The 23634-nt window shown below is 34.1% G+C and overlaps 2 protein-coding genes across 4 annotated transcripts; one reads left to right on the top strand and one right to left on the bottom strand.

Moving 5' to 3' along the window:
- Positions 1–82: 82 nt before the first annotated feature.
- On the bottom strand, positions 83–9518 carry LOC106662405. Its single transcript, XM_024227368.1, has 9 exons — positions 9504–9518; positions 7033–7206; positions 6784–6971; positions 6525–6667; positions 6327–6465; positions 5931–6055; positions 1642–1843; positions 1389–1569; positions 83–310 (listed from the first exon to the last, which is right to left on the bottom strand). The coding sequence occupies exons 1-9, from the start codon at positions 9516–9518 to the stop codon at positions 83–85; spliced, it is 1395 nt and encodes a 464-aa protein (XP_024083136.1).
- A 3992-nt stretch (positions 9519–13510) lies between these two features.
- LOC106662492 (trifunctional purine biosynthetic protein adenosine-3) lies at positions 13511–23589 on the top strand. 3 transcript variants are annotated; one of them, XM_014386631.2, is made up of 17 exons: positions 13585–13613; positions 14384–14420; positions 19435–19515; positions 19583–19672; positions 19741–19988; positions 20050–20230; positions 20285–20498; positions 20602–20732; positions 20794–20917; positions 20981–21200; positions 21262–21484; positions 21610–22054; positions 22122–22325; positions 22382–22525; positions 22591–22730; positions 22790–22906; positions 22972–23589. In XM_014386631.2, the coding sequence occupies exons 3-17, from the start codon at positions 19441–19443 to the stop codon at positions 23413–23415; spliced, it is 3000 nt and encodes a 999-aa protein (XP_014242117.1). In that variant the 5' UTR covers positions 13585–13613; positions 14384–14420; positions 19435–19440; the 3' UTR covers positions 23416–23589. The 3 variants fall into 3 exon arrangements, with proteins under 3 accessions (XP_014242115.1, XP_014242117.1, XP_014242116.1); XM_014386629.2 differs by lacking the exon at positions 14384–14420 and having other exon boundaries at positions 13511–13613; XM_014386630.2 differs by lacking the exons at positions 13585–13613; positions 14384–14420 and adding an exon at positions 19248–19379.
- Positions 23590–23634: the final 45 nt, after the last annotated feature.

Raw genomic sequence — 23634 nt, 5'->3', positions numbered from 1 at the left:
TTTGGACAAACAATTTTTCCCCTTTAGAAAAACAAGAAAAAAACTATTAAATTACAAACAATTGATTGTTAATGTACTTGGCTCACTTTATGACAATTTTCAATTTTTTTTCTGTCTCTGCTACAACAAAAGTCAGCGTTTCATAAAATGTCCCAACGACTTTGCTGTCCAACTTAACACACATGAGGGAAATTTCATTCGAAGAGACAAACACTGATTCAGGTACAGTGGTAATTGTCCCTCCAAAAAAAGATTTCTCTTTCATATACCTCACTTCTCCCCCAATCGGGCCGATGTTTTTAAAAACAACCTGTACAACAAAAATCAATGAAAAGTTACCAAGAAACGCGAATAATTATTAAATATAAACATTGCACAAAACCTAAAGTATAAAAGGAGGATGGGATGAAGGAGGTAGTCAGAAGTTAGATGGTGAAAGATTCAACAATTGATGCTGTTGATGCTGAATTTGAAAAAATATTCCAGTCTATGTAATATTTTTTATATTCAAGTATTTATCATCGGTTAAAGGTGGTTCTCTGCCCATTGAAAGACATGGGATTTATTGGTCTGGTTTACTCTTTCAGATCTGGAAGCAACTAAGGACTGCCAGCTATCAGACCTTCAGGACCTGCCAGATTTTATTGCGTTTCCTTTGAAATACAAAAGGATGCTAAGAAGAAGCAATAGGCAGTAAGTCAGTGGTATAAAACTATAAATAGAGTGGCTCAACACACTTTAACACCCTCAAAGTAAAACAATGTAGTTGTTGATGGTGATACTGACTATAATAAAGTTAGTGGACCACATAGCCAAGTGTTTGGGTGTCTAATTTGCCATGTTATAGGTTCTGTGTCAAGCCACTCTCCAGGATTTTTACAGGAATTACTTTTATAATAAAAAGTATTTATTATCAATAATCTGCATTATGTATTGTTTAAAAAAAACTGTTTAAGGTTGGTTTAAGCATACTGAATTTCCAAAATTATATAATTTTTGTTTATTCAATATTCAAAATTTACAAATTAGCTACATCATTGTTTAATTAAATATTATAGATAAACAATCAAACTTTTCATTACGCTTCATAATAAAATTAAAACGAACCTCACAGCAGTGTTCTAGGCCGAGAAAGATAATACCAAAGTCAATTATGTCATTCTCGGAGATTATCATAGCTCCCATTCCAATCCCATTGAGATGAAGTAAGTGCCTTTGTTCTACACCTTCAACATCGCAATACGCCACTGCAGAAATTGAACCGATGATCTGCGGTTTGAAGGTCAGTATAATATCGTGTTTCGAATGCGGTAAAATTTGGCCTTCCTGTAATAAATGGGGCTTGTAGAACAGTACAGATTTGAAGCAATTATTTTAAAAATTGTTACCAATGGTGATATCTCAAATGTGGGATGGCTGAAGCTCATGTTGACCAAATTCATATGGTTCATCTCATCCAAAGCAATTCTATCAGCTATTATATCATGCTGATGAACTCCGGTGTAGTAGCTGTTAATCGCCGAAACAGGGGCCTTGGTTTCAACAAAATCTTTGGAGATACGTTCCATACTAAAAACAACCAATAAAAGTTTAACCAATATGATAAAGATTTAAAAAAAATGAAAATATAAAAGGGCTTACGCTAATAATTCTTTCATCTCATCAGTATAATCTAAATATTTGTGAAATGAAAATTTCAATATGTGGTCAGTATTATTTATCAAATTTGTTACTCCAGAAGAAACCATCCCGACGTATGTCTCGTCAAAATGGTATATGTCTGTTTCCAGGGAGACATTTATATTCTCTGCTAAGCTCATCAACTTTATGCAAAGGCAGTCACCTATTTAAAAAAAAAAAAAAAGATCACGTTAAAAGGAATTAAGACAATTATTGAGCTGAAAATGAGGTTTCTAGATTCAATAATGTGAAGATTCCATGTTGGGAATCTTAAACATAATTCTATAGAAATTAAGTATATTGTAAATATAAGATTATACGTAAGAAAGATGTTAGCTAATTATTGGGAAAGCGTATTGTGCTGGGTTGAGTAGCCGGAAGTGGCCTAGAATCACGGGAACCGACCTCATCTTTCTCGAAAATTCCAGACGCAGCTAAACAAAGCTGGCGAAATAACAACAGCTGGATGTTTTCGATTAAGAAATGTGGGCCAATCCCGGGGCAATCGCCCTAGAAAGATTGGCTGTCGTGCTGACGAGTGGCCTTATTGCTCAACCCTCAGGGTTAGCTAATGCCCGGACTCATCGGAATAGTTCAATGACCTGAGAAGACAAGGGCAGTCGGGTCACCCGGAAGCATAGCAGTATTTTCAAAATGCAACTGTTCCCCACCTCCTCCCTGAACGGATTGATAAAAGAGGGACAATCTGGGGAGTGAGAAGTAGAGAGTAGAATCGAGGAGAACCCGGGTTGAGTCCGAGTAGAGTTCGGGGTAGACTGCAGTCCGAGTCTGGGAGTCCGCAGTTGAGAGAATTCCATGGAGACAGCCAGGAATTGAAGAGAGAGGCGGTAAGCGGAGTGCTGTCACGGGGCGGCCCCGGCGGACCGTAGGACTAGTGTCGAGAGAGACGCCGGGAGGAACGTCGAGAGAGACGTCCAGAGGAACGTCGAAAGAGACGCCTGGAGGAACGTCGAGAGAGACGCCCAGAGGAATATCAAGAGAGACACCGGGAGAAACGTTGAAGCAACATAGTTCGTAGAATCCGTGCCGACTATCCGTCAGGATCCTGTGAGTACAAACTTTTGTCAATTGTTTGGCGGGAGATTTTGAGAACAGTTGGGCGGTTTCGGCTACTTTTAGTACAGCTATCCCAATAATTAAGTCCCTAGTAGTAAGAGTTAGTTATAGAAAATAAGAGCACTAGTTATAAGTATCTAGAAATAATTGTCCAGTAATAGGGTTGTCTCTGAATTATAGACTATTTTTGTTTGTACATATTGGGAATTGTTTAGTCACAACAATAAAGGGACTTGATTGTTTGGTCCGAATTCTTGTGTCTTTTCCCCAAACCTCCTTGGCCTGAACTAGCAGCAAATAAGAAAAAGGTGTTCACCCGTCAAGCCCAGGCAACCTGACACATCTTACCCCAAAACGGCTTGACAGGCTTAGAGTGGAGTGGCTCGCTACCCCCTCGGAACGCCCTAGCGAGCGACGGTATCCGAACCGCAAGCCGCGCTCGGGGAAACCGCTTGTCACAAATAAAATACACATTTCTGAGAGCACTTGTATTTAAACCAAGATGACTATACAAAATTTAAAAAAAAAAAGCCAAACTTGCAATCCAGAACTGGTTGATCTTTGGTACTAGATAAGAAAGAACCAAACAAGCCTCAAAAAAAAACAAAAAAAAACAGTAAAATATAGATGTAATAAGAGTTAGTTTTTTAATGCTAAACACAGATAACTGAGGGAATAAAACTAATACAGAAAGATAGAACCACATTAATGAGTGAATATACAATGCTAAAGCTCCAAGACCTGAGCAATCATCCAAATTAAAACTTTTAGAACAACTTACATGGTAAACAATTATAGATGAGAAAACTAAATAAATAAAATAATAAAATGTTAGTAGTTAGTAGTAGTAAATTAAAGTTGTCATGTCGGATAGACAAGAAGTTCAAATGTATTAAAATATCAAGTTAATCCATATTTGCTTAGTGGTCATAATTGACCATATTAATTATTACCATTATTTTTTTTGTCTAAGGTTTTTGGTTAGATGAAAAAAAGAATAATTAATTAAAATATTAAGTTAAATTCATGCATTATGAGCTAAAAGTTAAAAAAAAAAAACCATGAAAATGAGGTAAAAGCAAAAAGGTAGTAGAAGTAATTTGGTCGTCATACTCAGGTGGATTCATATTTAACTCATATCTTTTTTTTTTTTTTTTTTCCTAGGGCATATATTATAATTTGATTTATTTCATAAAAGGAATCACTATTTTAAGTTAACTTTAACCTGCAGGTACATATATTTGTCTGCATGTTAGAGAACACGAATTTTTTTATTTATTTTTTATTTTATTTTATTTTTTTGTATTGTACAGGGAGAGTTTCTCCATTCAATTTCCCTTTTCTCTTTGTTGATTGTTTCTTGTCAAGATCATTTCTTCAATAAATTCGTAGTTTTTCTAATATTTAAATTTACGTCGTTTCTATATTTTTTACCGCTTTCCTTTCCCCCCCCCCTTTTCTTCAGCGACTGTGAATGGCATTGTTGAAATGGAGGGGTGGCTGTGCTACAAATACGAGCACCCCCCTCTCCAACAATTGGTAATGACCAAATGTTTATCACTTCACTGATGATGCAGAGAAATCTCACAATTTAAAAGTTCTTAATTGAAATTACAAACTCGGAATGTAAAATAGCGCAATTCTCTAGTAATCCACAATTGAGAGGAATGACCATGCGTTCTCACACCAAAAGGATTTTCACAGTGCTCATCAGCCCTAAGCACAAGATCTCTCACACTCCCAGACATATGAAATCCAAGAAATTTGGGGAAAATGTCTTAGGCTGCATAAAAGGAGAAGGTATGATGATTTAAAATCAAAACAGTATTTTTTTCTGAATTTATCCAAAGCTTTTACCAGATTCCTCATAATATTATAATCAGTAATGTGGAGGTGAATGAATAATGACGAGGTGTATAGAGACTAATATCTCTCAGGGAAGACATTTGACAGTATATATTAAAGTTGGCTTGGTAGGTTCCCAAAAAGATTTATAAAATGGGAGTGCCTCAAGGGAGCATACTCGGCCTACTACTGCTTTTGCTCTATGCTGCAACCTGCTCTCCTACTTAGTGCCCCTGATTTGTAATTAGCTATGGTGATGACTCCAACTTTGTGGTTTGAGTTCATTCACTGTATGCTGCTTTATGAAAAACTGCTGAAATATTTGATAGGGCAAGCCATGGTTTGCCATTGACAATCTTTAGTTGACTCATTTTAAATCTTCACAGATCTTCTGCTGAATAAGAACTCATAGCATTGAAATATCCTGTTAGCTTAATATTTCTGGTGGGCAATTGAGCAGTGTAGATAATAATATTGATCTTCAATGTAGCCTTTGTTTTGTCACATAATATTGAAACCAGTCTCAACTGCTGTGCCCTTTTTATGCCACTTGTAAGATGTCACTTTGGGGAAGTAATGTGGACCTGCTTCCAAGGTTTTCTTACTTCAAAAGATAGCTTTGAGATTACTGGGCTGGGACATAGAGACGGCCGTTTTTCAAAGTTTAAAAAGCTCAATTGAATTTATATCCTAACAAAGAATAAATAATGTTTGCAACCACCGAGGCAAGTTTAAAAGTTTTATCACATCTCAGGACTAGAGCACCAGACACAAGAACGAATTTGTTCTAACCAAGCACCACACTACATTTTTTGAGGATTCCAGTTTATTGTTTTTTACTCAATAGGCATAATTTACTATAAATTGTGTGAACCAATTAAAAAAAAAAAAAAAAACCATGATTTTAAAAGAAAATGTCATAACTTGTTTGTTGAACTAGAGTTTTATTTGATAACATTTATGAAGGAATAATTTTTAAATATTATGTATTTATACGTACTATATATTCTCTACAATAATTTATTATGACACTTTTATGCAAAATGTAAACTGTTTTTGTCTTTAAATCAAGTATTTGTATTTGATAGAGTTGTTAATATATCACAAAAATTTATATCAATGAATTATATTCTCTAAAAATAGAGATAACCTTATACTTTTAACAAACTGATGAATTATTTTCCTGTATAGGAGAAAATCTTTTGGAAAAATCTTATAATTCAGCTAAACAGAAAACAATACTGCAAAATCCAGGCGAAATACTAAATTTATCAGGATTAAATGGTGTAAAGTATACACCCAGAACTTTACATTCTAAAAGGACTCACCTGTATCGAACAAAACTCTCAGTTTGCCCATAAATATTCCTACCACAAGAGAAGCAAATGATACAGTTGTAGCACAAGTTTTGCCTGGCTCGAGACTAATTTTATTAGGTCGTACAGCAAAAGGGCTGAAATTAAAATTAAGTTTATGCTAATTGTTAAAAGTAATAGTAATAATAAAGATTAGGTATGTCGATTCACTTTTTGTAAATGATGGTTCTACTCGCAGATTTTTTTTAATCTTTACAACCGTCCATTACAAATTGTTATTGTTTAGGAATTCTTCAACATTAGAAATGTATTTTTGGTGTTCAGTGAAAAAACATAAATCTGTGAGTAGAAGCATCATTTACAAAAAGTATTAAAAGTTATTTGAAATGGTTTTAATTTGATATTTACGTCATAGTAGACAAGCTTGCTACGGCAGTGACTTGGCCTATGTTTTTCAGTGTGATGATCCTCTGCGAAAGAAACTTTACAGGTACATCACCGAAATTAATGATGTCAGGAAAGTCAATCATAGGCCTTGGTCCGATAGCTTATACAAAAAAATATACGTTACATTTATAAAATATATTTATTTAAAAATTTACTCACCATAAATGGGAATATCAAAATCATGAAATGATGACGATACGCAAATACGATGTTCATAATCGTTCAATCTGTTGGGCCTGAAAACGACAGTAAACGATGCAGTTATGCCATGAGCGATTTTCTTGAATATCTGGTTATGCTGGCTGAGCAATTTAAAATAAGGCGATGGTTCACATTTAATTTTCAAATGTAACAAATTCTAAGAATAGAAAAAATATGTTAATATTGCATATTTTTTCCTAAGAAATTGATTGTAAACTTTACTCTTAGCTTGTTGGTTATTGTGAATCTATAAGTGTATGTGCCTTCACCACTCCATCCCTGAAATACAATCACATTTGGAACAACTTCAACCCCTTCTGAATTTTGATAGTTCAAAGCCTTCAATTGAGCCTGTCTCTCCGTGTGGGATCGTTGAAACTCCTGATTATATACTGATGGTGCTACCTAAAAAGGAAAAAAAATATTAACGACAAATTGCCAAAATATACATGAAATGAAAAATTACTTCTTCATATGTGTTGTACGGGCCAAGAAAAGTTTTGTACAATTTTTCTGCTTTATGGAAAACTATGTTGAAATGTCTCATATCCTCGAGTAGGACATCCTTGTCCATACCCATGTCCTGAATAATTGAAAAGTTCTCCTTGGTCCTTTCCTCATTTAAATCTGAAGAATTTATCTACAATAAAATTATGTAGCAAATTAGAACCGGTCATTCGCATCTGAGAAAACATCTATATAAGGTTCAATGATGACCAATTGGTAGGTTATGCAATGAGGAGGAAGAAAATCTATATCTTCTTCAAATATGAAGCAATCGGTCAATAGAAGCATAATCTGGGATACAAAGAAATCCCAGGGAGAGGAATTGAAGGAACAACAGTCAATGACCTAGAACTCCTTGGGGAAAGGATCAGGTCAAATGTACTGAACTAAGGAAAGTTCAATGAGTCAGAAGGCTGAATTACTTGGGAAACAAAGATCCTGACTTCCTAGTATCCACATTCATCATCATCAAGTGGCAAATTATTGCATGCTGTTTGACCATACAAATCAAGTCAAACTGCTGAAAAAATTCAGAAAAATTTGCAAACAGATGTAATATCTCATCCCCTGCTCTATCTACCCTAAGATACCTTAACCTTTACTCTCACTATCAACAATCAAACCAGACAATAGATCAACCAGAATCACCATATTATTGGCTGCATCAAGAGCAATTGATATTGCATGTAATATATATAAATTATGAAAGCTTTACAGATGGAAGTTGTATGAATGGAAGGGTTAGGATGTGGAGTTGTTTATCAACAGGAAAATACCCAACCCATTCACACTGAAGGCATCACGTTAGCAGAATAATGTAGTAATAATCAGGCTGAACTCCTGGCTATTACAAAAGCTAAAGGGTACAATAGAACACACCTCACAAAAAATACCGAACAAAAAAGCAAGAATTTGAACAGACAGCCAAATATCTCTGACAAAACTCAAAGATAGTCGAAATCATCACCGACTGTTGAGTTATAAATGAAGGAATACGATCTACAAAACATTGTCGGATGGACAGTAGGAATCATTGGGTGAAAGCGCACGCGCATATCCTAAGAAACGAAATTGCTGGTTCTTGTGCAAAGGAAGCAACCCGTAATTTTAACTTGAATTTGATAGTATACCAATTGCCAATTGTGATACAAGTAGAGAGGTTTTCCACATATATGGCCATCTAGCCATGGGAACCACACAAAACTTTCCCCCCTCAATTTATGACTAGAAAATTTCAAATAGAATTACCAACTATTTACAATACTACAATGGTGTAAACTAATCATGGTAAGCGCAAAGAATATTTTTACCGATTTAACCTGGCAGAAGATGACAAATGCACGTGTAACATGGAATGCACTCAATCATGGAGGCACCTAATATTCCAATGCCCATTACATGAAGATAGAAGATACCAATTATTGAAGAAAGTGTCATTGGCACATAGTGGCCATTCATTACCTTTTAATGAGCTTGTTTCAAAATTTGGAGATTTTTTAAATTCTTAAATTCTTTAGATTTTAATTTAATCTGCTAAATTAATGATAAAAAACTAATCTTGATGTAACAATAAATAGTTATAGTTAGTTAAATAGTAATATTATAAATAATTCCATTAAGTTTAGTGGTCTGATTAACCAAATTACTTTTTTTTTAAATATGTAATGTCTTGGTTGAGATGAAAAAGTTAGTTTCATGAGCCAGATTCGAACCCATGACTTTTGGCTCAATACGCCACAGTTCTGATCACTTGAGCTATCATGACTTCAATCCACTTGGACACCAAAAATAAACAAATTGACATGAGCAGTTAGTCTAAGTACTTTCTTCCTTTTTACCTTTGCCTCTGTTCTTTCACTACTTTGACCAAATAAAAGACCAGTGTTATTTTTTATTGACCCCCCCCCCGTCACAGCCCAAATCCTGAACTTGGTCATCCCACCCAGCAAGACTTCACAACTTATTTTTTAATATAAAAAAATCATGATTCTTTCCATCAGGTTTGATCCATTAAATAGAATGATTAATAAATAAAAGTTGACCCAATGTAACTCTCATATAAAGATTTTTAAATGACAAATTTTTAAAAACCATTAACTTTCAAAAGAATTCCTGATTAAAAATTATTTTGTCTGACAACGAATTGACTATTTAATTAATATAAGCGTCGTTAACCCTAAGAAGCATCGTACATGGCCATCATAAAATAGTTAGCCATGTTATACTTGTATATTTTTACTTTTTAAGGGCAAAATACGAGTTATTATATTTTAAAATCGTACATTAGGACGATTTTAACTCGATTGTAGAATTTGTTGTTCCACATGATTTCTTTAGAGTGAGCTAGTGGTATAAAATAACAACTCAACCCTTCAGGAGGGATCGAGAAGGGCATCAAATGCTAATCGGAAGTTAAAGGGCCTTCCTTACCTTCTCATCCGACATCTTTCTTTTTCAAACACAATCTTGGACGACTAATATGCCTAGAATAGTGGTTATTTTTCTTTCCTTTATCCACTCTCTTTCCTTTTGAGTCGCTCAGTTTGTTTTAAACAAAGGCACTACGCGCTAATATAAAACTTAACGTCTTCTTTAAAAAAAAAAACTACAGAAAAAAGGCCATGAAAGATTCTAATAAAAAGGCTAATAGACTACACATGTTTTTAAATGACGTTGTCAAATTTCAACCGACAATTCTAGACTTTGCTGGACAAGTGTAATTTAGAATTGGCCGTTTTATTATTGGCCGAATGGGGGAAAAAATACTAATTTCATAGGGAAATCTGGCAAGAACTGAGCAAACAAAATTTGACGCTTTATATTTTTTTTAAATCAACAGTTATGGCTCGACAGTCAGCAAAGACATAAACTGACAAACTGGCCGAATTAAAATCACATTATAACTAGAACTAGAATCAAGAATAATACAAAACTGGACGGTCTGATAAAACTCGTAAAGGAAAAACATGAAGTTTTTCCAAATGGTTGGAAAAAAGGCGGTGTAAAATAAAGATGGAAAAAATTTGGATTATTAATTATTAATTAAATTATTTTATAAACTTATTTTATCCAAAATAAAAAATCTTATTGAGCCAACATCCCGCCCACCAATTTTTTTATTTAATAAATTTATTCCAGCTTTGGCTGACTTACATGACCGTTCTGGCCACCCTGACCAGTTCTAGGCTTATTTTCTTCTGATGTGGGAGGCAAAAATCAAGGGGCTAAACTAGCGATAACCCGGATAGAGTGGACGTGAATGAGAACGACTTTGATCCTCATAGAAATAGTACATAATTCTTCAAAAGTGAACCAAAGTCCTATCATATCCCTACATAAATGATGTGGATTTAACACCAGCTTCCCATAAATCTCCCATTTTGGAGACCGAGCATACCGCCCTACAGAGTCATAAACTGACAAACTGGACAAATTAAAATTATAATATATAAACGATAGTAAAAAACCTGCCAAATTGCATTACAAACAACACAATTTCTGATAAATACAATAAAATATAACAATCTAACAGCCATAACTGGAAAAAAAAAACATAGTTTAAACAAAATAAGTGTACAAAACTATTAATAGTCCTAGGTAGAAATGTGTGGTGATTAGTGACCGTTAGTCGATGATTATTCGGAGATGATGAGATGCGGTCTGGTGTGACGTAGGCTTTAGAAAAACATTTTCTTTATCGTGCCAACGTTTCGACTTTTATTGAGATCATCTTCAGGGCTCAAAGTGTTTGTTTTCTGCGTAATTGGGCCATTCTTGTGTGCCGTGTACTCTCAAAACGACACACAAGAATGGCATAATTACACAGAAAGCACTTTGAGCTCTGAAGATGATCTCAATAAAAGACCGAAACGTTGGCACGAAAAGAAAATGTTTTTCTAAATCCTACGTCACACCAGACCGCATCTCACGATCTCCGAATAATCAATAGTCCTAGGATTAAGGATAATACAAAACTGGATAGTCTGGTAAAACTGACAAAGGGCAGTACTCGAAGTTTTTCTTGACCCAGATGTTCGAAAAGAAGATACACAACACCCCGCCGGCCAATTTGTTATTTATGAAATTTATTCCAGCTTTGGCTAACTTACATGACTATCTGGCCACCCTGATCGGTCCTTGGTTTATTTTCCTCTCCTGTGGGAAACAAAGGAGCTAAACTAGCAATAACACGGATAGAATGGACTTGAATGAGAACGACTTTGATCCTCATAAAAATAGTACATAATTCTTCAAAAGTGAACCAACGTCCTATCATATCTCTATATAAATTATGTGGATTTAAGTTCCCCATAAACCTACAAAATGGGGTGCTTAAATTCAATTTTATGTCAACGTGGTCCTTTATTTGGTTTTGAGTTTCCTTTGACCTTATCCAGGTATTCTTATATTTCTTTCAATTCTCTATCTGTTCCAATGATTTCACATTATCTTGGCAGGAGAAATTTTAGCTTCCAAATTTGCTAAAAATGTTTCTGTGATTATATCAATTCTAAATGGGCGTCGGTGACCGCAACAGTTAAGGCGTTAACACGGCGCTCGTCACAGTGAGGTAAAGGTCTCGGGTTCGAATCCAGCGGCCCTGCATTCGAAACCGACATACAAATGGGCATTTTTTTAAAAACATCCGCACGACGACCGAGGGTTTAGTCGATGGCGCACCAAAGGGTAAATCTGATAGAGTGAGCTCCCTCTACTATTGCACCAAGACTGCCCGGTTTCATAATGAAATAATAAAACTTTTGGATTAAAATTACTTTAATTAGTTTAGGAAAGCTAAAAAATTGAAAGGAAAGGATATCATAAACTCAAAGACAAAATTTGCCGAAATATCTGCTTCCTTGAAAACAAAACAAAAAATCATCATGATCAATCATAAAACACGTTACCAAATCTCGAAAATCTCATCTTCTTCCTATGCCATATCTCCCTATTATTTGACAAAAATCCTTTTAAAAACCCCACAAATTTCTCATCCTCAAAAGCTCCAATTTCATCCCATTCCAACAATCGGGGTTCACCCATTACTCTACCATTATTAAAGAGAATGGTGCTCTGGTGCTTTTTTAGCATGAGGCAAGCCTTTGATTGCTGGCAACTGGGCTTGCTCTAAAAACTCAACGGCATCATACGCATATTCAAATCGAACCGTATCCTTCTCCAACATCTACTCTGCCATAGCTGGAGTTCTGCAAGGCAGCATCCTTGGTCTCATCCACTATTTAGTATACACTGTAAATTCCTATTAATCCCTATACAGTATTACTCACAGTAGCAGCAAACCCAGATGTATCAGTATTCAGAATCCTCCAGGATCATTTTCTCAGGCTTGACAAAACTAAATCTGAGTATATAACCTTCCTCCTTCAATCTACTACAACTCCATTCCTCTCCCAGCGACCCATGTCACCCACTATTTAGGACTTTACATCAAAAAAAGACTTACATGGAGCCAACACACTCGACTCAAACAAAAGAACTAAACCAGCGATGTAAACTACTACATTTACACACTACTACAACCAATCTGGGTGTATATAATGTTACTAAGGGGTTCATAGGCATTCCAACATCCAAAGAATCCAGTCACTCCAGTCCAAAATCTTTCAAACCATTGTCCAAGCTCCCTACTTCATATCCAACCTTACTATCCTTTAACCTTTAAATCCCAGTTGACATCAAAACTTCAAAAAGTCAATACAGGCCTTTAATAAAAACCTTAACCATCATCCAGCCCCCTAGTCCAACACCTTTCATTATCAAACTATTGCCGACAATCTTCCAAGAAGCTTAAGCACCAATGTCTTTGCGATTTCCCCCCACTAAGGAAAGTGTGTAGTGCTGTGATAGGAGTGTAACCACTCCAATCTTGTAATATAAATTTGAATTTACACTTTTAGCACTCTAAAGCTGTTGTAATTATATAATAAAAATGCAAGATGTTCTTAATGCTAATTTTTCTTTGGATGACCAATTAGTCAATAGTGTCCCGATAAGAAACTTGTTATGATTTTGTTTCTTCTTGCTTCTTATGAAAATCCAAGTAGACTCTTGAATTGTATATGTCTGGTGAGATATCTTTTGCTTATGAATGAACAGTAGTTCTAAATAAGTACGTGCTTTTGTGCTAATGAATGGATCAGGTGAGTGATTGGCAGGCTCTTTTTGAGTAAGTGCATTTATTTGTTTGTCTATGTGTACTGGGATCTGTGATGCATTGCAAGCCTCTATATTTTTCCCAATTCTTTTTCTTTAATTATTTCTTTGATGCTACTACCATTTTAGAAATCATTTCACAGTCTAAAAAAAGAATTATCATATATCAAGTATGGCCTTTTTTCTATTACAATATCACGTTTTATAAGGATTAGATAAAGCTGTGAACGATGTAAAAAGTAGTCAACAATATTACTCAATAGAGGGGCCCCGACCTTTTATCAGATTATCTTAGGGTCCTTCGCCGGCAGATTCAGTAGCCTGTTAGTTTTATATAGATTGAAACGACAGTTAAAACGTCAGCAGGTAAATTTTTCACTTTCTCTTATTTGGAACTATTGGAAAGTTGTAAAACTTAGCCTACTTTGGAAATTAGATTTTGACACGTTTATCTTCCAGTGTGCTATTACACAAAGGATAATACTTAAAAAAGACCAAAAGTTTTGAACAAATTAAATTTAGAAAAAAAAATGCATCTAGTGTACAATTTACGTAAGGGTAAAAATATTATAATTTAAAAACCGCATAAAATCGTCCTAATTTGTAAGAAAAATTAACTCTTAAGCTATATAATAATATAATTGAGAAATAAGTTCAGTTAAATTATGTTAAATTTTTCCCGAATTCGTTGATTTACACACACATTTTACAACCAATAAAAAAATTACATAATTAACTATTTATTTATGCATTATGTATGATGTTGCATATATTTATCAATGCATTTAAAATCCAGGAGAAAAAAAAATACTTCCCTCTCCCAACATTTATCGCTTTTTGAGCAAGGCCAATTTTTTTCTAACTACGATTTGAACAGCAACCAATTTACAAACCTTTCAGTTATTTATTTTTATTCAAATTTCTTATAGAAACAAATACATTTGGGATGTTTTACAAATTTAAAAATTATCCAGAAACTACAAGCAAAATTTCTACAAATCTGTCTTTATAACTGCACATTTTATAATATTTGGCATGTAACAATAACATAACAGCAAAACTTAAATTTTAAATAACTAATATATTAAATTTTCAATAATTTCAAAATCATATTTCATTAATGAAATTTTTTTTAGACATATCCAAGAAGAAGACTAGGGGAGTAAAACAGAGGTACAATTTTTGCAAATCAATGACGAACATTCTTCGCCACCTGTCTCTTCTATAAATGATTATTATTCAAAATCTATAATAATTTATTGAATGCAAATACATGTTTGTTATGTATCCATCATGTAGCATATATTGTGGTATCAATGCATTTAAAACTTGGAGAAAAAACTACTTTTTTAACAACAAATTTGATCAATAATCAACTTATAAACTTTCATTTATTTATTTGATTCAATTAATGATAATATTAATTAAAATAAATACATTTGATTTATTTTATAAAAAGTTAAAAATTATCCTGCAACCCCAATGAAAAGAACATGACCAAATTTTTGCAAATCTGTCATTATTTTTAGCTGCACATTTTACCATAAGTTTTAACATAATTGACATGGTACTATAACTAAAAAGTTTTTTTTTCCTGGGTTTACGCTGGCATCTTACCCATGAAGTTTTCTATTTTCATTTTACTGTCGAGTGTGATCGGCCGACCAGGGCCAGGTCCCCGCCGCGCACCCGCACCACTCATTCAGCTCCATTATCTTCTCATCTTCTAAATTTTCATGGTTGAAGATAATCAAAAAGAAACATTTATCGACTTTAGAAATCCATAGATTTTGTTGAAAGCTGATGGATTGTTGCTTATTAGGACAGATTCTAAGTTTATTGGTTTGGAAATTTTTGGGACTTTGCTCAGATTTTTTAGCAGTTTGTCTCTTTCATTTTCATATTCTGGACATTCAAAAATTATGTGGGAAGTATTTGAAGGGCAATCGCAAGTGGGACAGTTAATTAAAGTTAATTCAAATATTAAACGCCTACAAAATTATTTCATTTCTTTCATTAATAAAACTGTTTCTAATACATCTGAAAAGAGAAGAAAACAGATGGTACACTATCATAAAACAATTACAAACATTTTTTGCCTCCTATCTCTTTTATACACTTTGATTTTTCAAAATATATTACAATTAAAAGAATATGAATACATTTTAAGATTTTTCTGACATTATACATTAATTTATAAATAACAGTAAAAACGTGTCACCTTGGAGTTCACTGAATGTGGTCAAGGGATTTGCAAATATCTTGGTATCATCTGAAAAAATGCTAATTTCACAGTGAATTTTGATCACTGATATAAAGATTACAATTATTTAAGGTTTTTAGTTGAGATGAAAAAAAGTTAATGGCACGAGAGGGATTCGAACCCACGACCTTCGGCTAGATACGCCGCTGCTCTACCACCTGAGCTATCGTGACCTTGATCCACTCGGACATCAACTCCCCATCTCAAAAACTCATAAGGTGGGGTTGAGGTGGGGAGTTGATGTCCGAGTGGATCGAGGTCACGATTGCTCAGGTGGTAGAGCAGCGGCATATCTAGCCGAAGGTTGTGGGTTCGAATCCCTCTTGTGCCATTAACTTTTTTTCATCTCAACTAAAAACCTTAAATAATTGTAATGTTTAATTGGTCAAACGGACCACGAAATTAGTGAATTTACTGATATAAAGGTTGAACGGAATTGGGCCCAAGACTGATCCTTGTGAAACTCTGCTAAGCACTGCATAGAAATTAGTATTTTTTTAGTAATATACTTGAGCACCCTTGACTTTAAAACTCATGTCAGAGTAGTAACAATTTAGGCAACTACTGTGGATCCCAAGCCCCTCCAATTTGTAAATTAAGAGTCTGTGATACACACGATCAAATGCTTGAGATATAAAAGTAGATGATATCAGTTGGAATGGTTGAGTCCAAGTATTATGTCCAGAGGTTGACATTTTGCATCTTATTTGTAAAAAAAAAAAAGTTTAGAGACAGCTGTGCTGACTGGGAGGAATAATTTTATTTCAGTTGTCACATTTAAGTAATGCTTAGACTATTAGTTTTTTAAAGAATTTTAAAAATATTGACAGAATAGATCGATACTGAAATTTTGAAATTGAAATAGGTCGACAATTGATAATATGTCAATAATGTTTGTACTCATCATGTAGAATCTCTTTTGGTGTCAATTCACACACAAAAAGCAATAAATAAAATAAAAAATTGGAAAATTCCAAGATTCAAGCCTTCATTCTCTTTTTTTTTTTACTTATGAACTTTTACATGAAGCATCTTAACTATAATTTCATTTATTTGTTGATAAAGACATGTAATACATTGAAAGAATTTTTTTTAAATAAATCACAAAAGTTTTATTTATGCAACCAGAATCACTGTCAAAATAAGAATTTTAATAAACTGCCACTAAAATTTATAATATCAATATGTTTTTATTTATTTTAATTAGCATTTTACAATTTTTAAATGATTTACAAGTTTATTATTCTTTTAGATCATTAACATTAACTATTAATAAAGGGGAGGATTTAGGAATACGAGAGATCTCATGTCTAAATTTTTGCCCATTTCCTATATCATTTGATGCAGTATATTAACATTAAAAAAATGTTTTACATATTAGCATTAAAAAATAACTTTATATCCTTATAGAAAAGATAATATGAAATCTCTTATTCTAAAATCCCACTTGTTTTGAAGGGATCCAATGAGAATTAATTAATCCTACATCTAAATTGGTTTAAACATCTAAAACAGCCAATGTAAATGATTAAATTATGTAAGATTATTGAAAACAAAATAAAAAATCATAAGAATAAAAAGGAATATATTTTATTTACTAAAAAAAATTTTTTTTAAATTAATTAATTTAAAAAAATTTAAAAACTGAGGAAACTTGAATAGCTGATACCTGTTTTTTACCTTTTTCTACCTGTTGATCCGATGGGCCGGGGTCGTTAATTATTTTTCTGAACCTTCTAAATCTAGGTTCGACCATGCCTTTTTAAAATAAAAACATGACCTGGCTTGAAAATAATTAAGGCAAACAAGTTTCACCGGCCAGAAAAAAGCATGGTTGAAGTGCTATCGTGCATAGGTGGTATTTTGTTGAATAGACAGTTTATTCTCTGATAGGATCAAATCTTTTAGTTGTCCACTAGTTGATTTTGAACACTGAATTTTAAGTTGTGGCCCATTGAACAGTATTGAAGGTAGTTTAGTTCATTTTTATTTTATTTTATTTATTCTAAGTTCAATAGGCCTATACTCTTTTATTTATTTATTCTTTTATGGAGAAAAACCCCCAGCTACAAAATGCTTATAAATTTTCTAATTTAAAAGAAAAGTTAAACATAAATTTAAAGTGTAAACACTGTCCATTAGTTCTAGGTATGCTGGAGTACTTAACGTAATTTGAAGGAAACATTTTCAAGGTGACTTTCTGGTATTACAAAAGGTATGCGAAAGTTAAGAAAAGAAAGATCAGATTGATATGATTATAGTTGATGGTGGTCTGCGAGTTTATGAACACATATTTGGGCTGTAAACACTCACGGGTTTAATGTTACTCAAACGCATTTTGACTTTGCACCATCTTCAGTGAGGAACTGACTGAAAATACTGAACATGTTAGAGTAGAATGTAGATGGATCGAGCTCTGACCCAGTGTAGGTTCAACAATATGACGATGAGATATAAGTGTAATTTGTTCGTTACTGATCATCTTGGTCTGCCTATCCTTGCTGGGTTGGTGATGAATCAAAGAAGGCAGATTATTTTCACCCATCTAAGAAAACGCCATGATAGGTTGATACACGGACACTTAATTTTGGGCATTTTTCCGGCTTGTAGAAAAAGGTTGCTTGATGTGCCCCACATAATTGAATGCTTGATTCCTTGGCTCATTATAGATAGTGTGTAGGAATGCCAGCTGATATGATGCTTGAGCACGGCAGCTAGTAGAACCCAGATTTTTGGAGGAAACAGGGATGTTTTATTATATAAACTATTTGATTGATATCTTGTGTTTCTTTTTGTGAATATTATGAGTGAATGTATTTATTAGTGTGAATGAGTGGAGTGAGAGGCTGATGGTGGAATATTGAGTACCCCATGGATCCTCAGTTAGATTAGTTATGCAGTATGTGTAAAGGATGTTGGAAGAATATCGAGTACTCTACCCTCTAATTAAATGATGGGTATGATATTAGGGAAATAATTCATATAAGAATAAACGAGAATGTGAGCAGATTTAGGCTTAAAAACTGCATGCTTCAGGGGCTGAAATAGCTCGAATTGACAGCCCCTGGAACCTAACTTCAACGGCAGAACGGATAAATGAGCGCTCTGACCTGAGCTTAGTCAATCTGAAGAAGAAAGTTGCAAGATTTTGAAAATTTATTAAACATCTGGTTGTTTTCATTCATTAACACTACACAACTGCCTATTATTTCACCAAGAAAACTAATTTGTATATGAAAATACACCAAAATAACAATTGATTAAGCATCAGTCTTATTTGAATTATTTTAATACTTTGAACTATATATTAGAATTTACAACAAGAACAAAATCCTACTATTTTGTTATTTAGCTATGATAAAACATAACATTTACCTAATAAAATTTAAGAATTTATTTATTCAAAAGTAAAATTTTTTCTTATTATGAAGAATTTGTTCTTGTCTTTAAACAATATAAATTTTCTCCCATGTTTTCTTTAAAAAAAAGTTCTTAAAAGAGCATAAAGCACTTTTCTCATTTTAGCTTTTTTGATTTTTAAATAATGAACTTTTTTATTGATAAGTACCATTGATTTTTAAAAAACATTTCTTATGATTATTTGAGGATTTTGATTTTTAATTCAAACCTTCGAAGGATTGACTTTTATTTCTAATCCTATAAACAGTAGATTCAATTTTGTTTTTATTTACGATGTAGGTATCTCGACTTTAAGACTATATTCAAATAGAAATTGGAACCATTTCTGGAGTCCATATTTTGTTAATTTCTTCATCTATGAAATTTTTCCTTGTTAATAGATATCAATGAGTCAAAGGAGAAGAATGTTGTAATCAAATCATTATTGTTTAAACGGTTTAATTAATAATGTAAATAATATTTTTTTAATAAGATTAAAAATTAATTCTCGATCAAATGTTCTAGCTGATAATGGAAAATGTACTTGTTATTGGGACTGGGGGCCGGGCGCATGCTATCTGTTGGAAACTTGCACAATGTCCAGAGGTAATTTGATTCCTATATTTGAAAACCAAATAAAACGATTGATTTTACACATATTTGTTAATTACAGGTAAAGCATATTTTCTCAGCGCCAGGCAGTCATGGGATAGCGTTGACAGACAAGGTTGAAAGTGTATCCGTTGATACTAACAACTTCAAAGTAAGTAGAAGAATATAAAAAATAAATAATATAAAACGAGATTTAATATAAACATTAAATTATGACAGCTTCTTGGAGAATGGGCAAAGACACAGAATGTCAAAATGGTTGTTGTTGGTCCGGAAGTGCCTTTGGCAAATGGAATCGCCGATGCTTTGACAGCTTCAGGGATTTTATGTTTTGGGCCAAAAGCCAATGCTGCACGAATTGAATCTGATAAAGAGTGGGCTAAGAAGCTAATGACTCGATTTGATATCCCAACAGCCAAATTTGGATCGTTTACAGATGCAGAAAAGGCCAAACAATTTATAAAAACGTATGTGTCTTATAAAAAAAAATTGTGAACTATAGAAATGTAATTTTTAAATTTCTTTCAGAGCTAATTTTAAAGCGCATGTTGTAAAAGCAAGTGGACTGGCTGCTGGGAAAGGAGTGGTCGTAGCTTCAAACAATGAAGAAGCATGCGCTGCAGTTGATATGATGCTCAAAGATCAAAAATTCGGTGATGCAGGAGCGACTGTTGTCATCGAGGAACTGTTAGAAGGAGAAGAAGTTTCTGTAAGTTGCTAATTTTATTCTCAGTTTCAGACCAAATGACATTTTATATTTTAGGTCCTTGCTTTTACCGACGGCACGACAGTTAGAACGATGCTCCCAGCACAGGACCATAAAAGAGCGTTGGACGGCGATAAAGGTGACAACACCGGAGGAATGGGAGCATATTGTCCATGCCCGCTGATAGATGAGGACGAACTAAACTGGGTAACAAAGAACGTTCTTCAGAAGACAGTTGATGGCATGAAAAAGGAAAATACACCTTTTGTTGGTTAGCATTGAAGTTCTATACAATTTACTTCATTATAATAGCATTAATAAAAAATTTCTTAGCAACTGTTTATTAATTTTACACATTTTATTGATTTTGACAGGGGTGCTCTATGCAGGGCTTATGCTGACAAAAGATGGTCCTAAAGTTTTAGAGTTTAACTGTAGATTTGGTGACCCTGAAACTGAAGTTATTCTACCACTTCTTGAAAGTAATTTGTACCAAGTTATGAAGGTTTGTAAAAATTTTATTCTTTTAAAACTAGTGAATTAGTTAAAAATATAAATATTTTTAGGCTTGTTGTGAAGGGAAACTTGAACAAGTTCAGCTCAAATGGAAAGAAAATATTTCAGCTGCTGGTGCCGTCATGTGCAGCCGTGGATATCCAGAGACTTCCAGCAAAGGAGACGTCATTACAGGTATTTCTCGCTTGGAAGTAAAATTTTATTTATTTATCTAATTAATTATAAATTTGTGTACAGGACTTGAAGTGGTCAATCACCTTCCTTCAATGACCGTATTTCATTGTGGTACGTTAAAAAAGGGCGATAAATGGGTAACAAATGGTGGGCGTGTTTTGATCAACGTCTCCTTAGCACCATCACTCATAACGGCTGCTGCAAAAGCAACACAAGCATGTTCAATGATCCAATTTGATGGGGCTCATTATAGAAAAGACATCGCATACAAGGGAATACCAAGGTTGGAAATCTAAAAATTAATTAATGCAAGGAATGTCGAATTTAATTAAATTTATTTAAAGATGGATTTTGAACCAAGGGCAGCTTAGCTACAAAGCAAGCGGGGTCGATATCTCTGCTGGCGATATGCTTGTCAATCAAATCAAACCAAGTGCTGGTTCAACCACTCGTTCTGGAGTCATTTCTACTCTAGGCGGATTTGGAGCATTTTTCGATACGTCTTTGGCTGGTTATAAAAATCATGTTCTCGTCTCAGGAACTGATGGTGCTGGAACTAAACTAAAGGTATGACTGGAGATCTAAGAAATGTATTTAAATTAATAATTAATTTTTATTCATGCCATTTATTGCATGTAAGGCTTTTGGATTTTAAATTCTTGAGTTTATTTACAAAATGATTTATATTTTAGATAGCACAAGCTTGTGGAATGCACAAATCGATTGGGATCGACCTTGTGGCTATGTGCGTAAATGATATCCTTTGCCACGGAGCAGAACCGCTATTTTTCCTCGATTACTTCGCCTGTGGGAAGCTGGAAGTTGGAGTTGCCAAGGATGTCGTTGCGGGAGTTGCTGAAGGGTGTAAAATGTCCGGTTGTGCTCTTGTAGGAGGTGAAACAGCAGAAATGCCCGGCCTGTATGCAGAAGGCGAATACGACCTTGCTGGGTTTTCTGTTGGTGCGGTCGAAAAAGGATTCGACTTGCCGAAGACAGGAGAAATCAAGCCTGGCGATGTAGTGTTGGCACTACCCAGTTCTGGGCCTCATAGCAATGGATACAGCCTTGTGAGGAAAGTTCTCGAAAAAGCTGGTGTTGACTATAAAGACAAATGCCCATTTTCAGATAAGACAATTGGTACTTATTAAATTTTAAAAAAAATATTGAAAACAAACATGAACTCATTATTTTATTTCACTTAAAGGTGAAGAACTTTTAACACCTACTCGAATATACATAGCAGAGGTTTTGCCAGTTCTTAAGGAAGGTATTATCAAAGCAGTAGCACATATAACAGGCGGAGGGTTAGTAGAAAATGTGCCCAGGGTATTGACTGAAAAGTTGAAAATTGAGGTTGATGCTAAACGTTGGACTGTTCCAAAAGTATTTCCCTGGCTGGCCGCGCTAGGTAAGAATTTCTAATAATCTATAAGTTGATGATTGCATCTTAAAATAATTTTTCAGGAGGCATTAATCAAAAAGAAATGCTTCGTACCTTCAACTGTGGTGTCGGCTTGGTACTTGTTGTGAATAAAGAAGCAAAAAGCAAAGTAATGTCTAAATTACCTGACTGTTGTGAAATTGGACTTGTAAAAGCAAGATTACCTGGTCTGTTAATATTGTATTTTTATATTTTTTCTAAATTAAACTAATATATTTTACTCATTTTTTAGGTGAGGCACAAGTGGATGTTAAGAATTTTTCAGAAGTCTTTACACCATTAATGAAACCTTACATAGAAAAAATTGTCCACAAAGCTAGGAAAACCAAAAGGATCGGTGTTCTTATTTCTGGAACTGGGACCAACCTCCAAGTAAATGAACATTTTACTTAATGAAAATGGACAAATTTAATTTAATAAAATGTTTATAGTCTATAATAGATAACATCACAGCTGGCAATATCAACGGGGAAATTGTAGTTGTTGTATCAAACAAAGAAGGTGTTCTTGGTTTAGAAAGGGCAAAGAAAGCTGGAATTCCAACAGTCGTTAGTATTGAAAAATCATTAAAACCCACTCTTGCTTCTTTTTTTTACAATACAGTTAATTACAGGTAGTACCACATGGAAAATATGTTGCACGAGATGACTTTGAAATGGAGATTACAAGACATCTAGAAGCTTCGAACGTCGAGGTGGTCGTTTTGGCCGGTTTCATGAGGATACTCACCAAATGTTTTGTCTCGAGGTGGCGGGGTAAACTGATCAACATTCACCCTGCTCTCTTGCCTTCGTTCAAAGGGACAAACGGCTGGCAACAGGCGCTCGACGCTGGTGTCAGGGTATCAGGCTGTACAGTGCATTTTGTTGAAGTGGAAGTCGACGGAGGTGCCATCATCGCACAGGAAGTCGTCAGTGTCGAAGTCGGCGAGTCTATCGACAGCCTCAAGCAAAAGATAAGCTCAGCAGAGAAAAAAGCCTTGCCAAGGGCTGTCCAACTTCTCTGTAATGATTCTTGCACGTTGGACCTCAAAACAGGAAAAGCAATTTGGGTCTAGCCCACTTTAATTTTTTTTAAAATATTGCTTGACCATTTTTACCAACTTTTCTTTTATAATATAAAATTAGCCTTTTCAGTCATTATTTTGGAGAAAAAGAAGAAAAAACCAACTTTCAAGAACTTGTTTATTTTTTTCTGCAATTACATATTTTCTAATCGCTATATAATCTCAGTAATTACAATATCACTTTGTTGCAAGTTCATCTTTTTTTATTTC

The sequence above is a fragment of the Cimex lectularius genome, unplaced genomic scaffold (assembly GCF_000648675.2).
Source record: "Cimex lectularius strain Harlan isolate CLEC.00 unplaced genomic scaffold, Clec_2.1 scaffold193, whole genome shotgun sequence".
In the NCBI taxonomy this organism is placed as follows: Eukaryota; Metazoa; Arthropoda; class Insecta; order Hemiptera; family Cimicidae; genus Cimex; species Cimex lectularius.
This window is presented reverse-complemented; position numbering and strand designations above follow the sequence as displayed.

Bases quoted from the DNA above. Each gene is read 5' to 3' on its own strand.
- LOC106662405 (XM_024227368.1), bottom strand. The intron at 6,056-6,326 runs GTAAATATCAAA...TTTTAATTTCAG, and splicing joins GCAAGCTTGTCTACTATGAC to CCCTTTTGCTGTACGACCTA. The intron at 1,844-5,930 runs GTGAGTCCTTTT...TTTTTTAAATAG, and splicing joins GAGAGTTTTGTTCGATACAG to GTGACTGCCTTTGCATAAAG.
- LOC106662492 (XM_014386629.2), top strand. From the start codon at position 19,441: ATGGAAAATGTACTTGTTATTGGGACTGGGGGCCGGGCGCATGCTATC. The intron at 22,326-22,381 runs GTAAGAATTTCT...ATAATTTTTCAG, and splicing joins TCCCTGGCTGGCCGCGCTAG to GAGGCATTAATCAAAAAGAA. The intron at 22,526-22,590 runs GTCTGTTAATAT...CTCATTTTTTAG, and splicing joins TGTAAAAGCAAGATTACCTG to GTGAGGCACAAGTGGATGTT.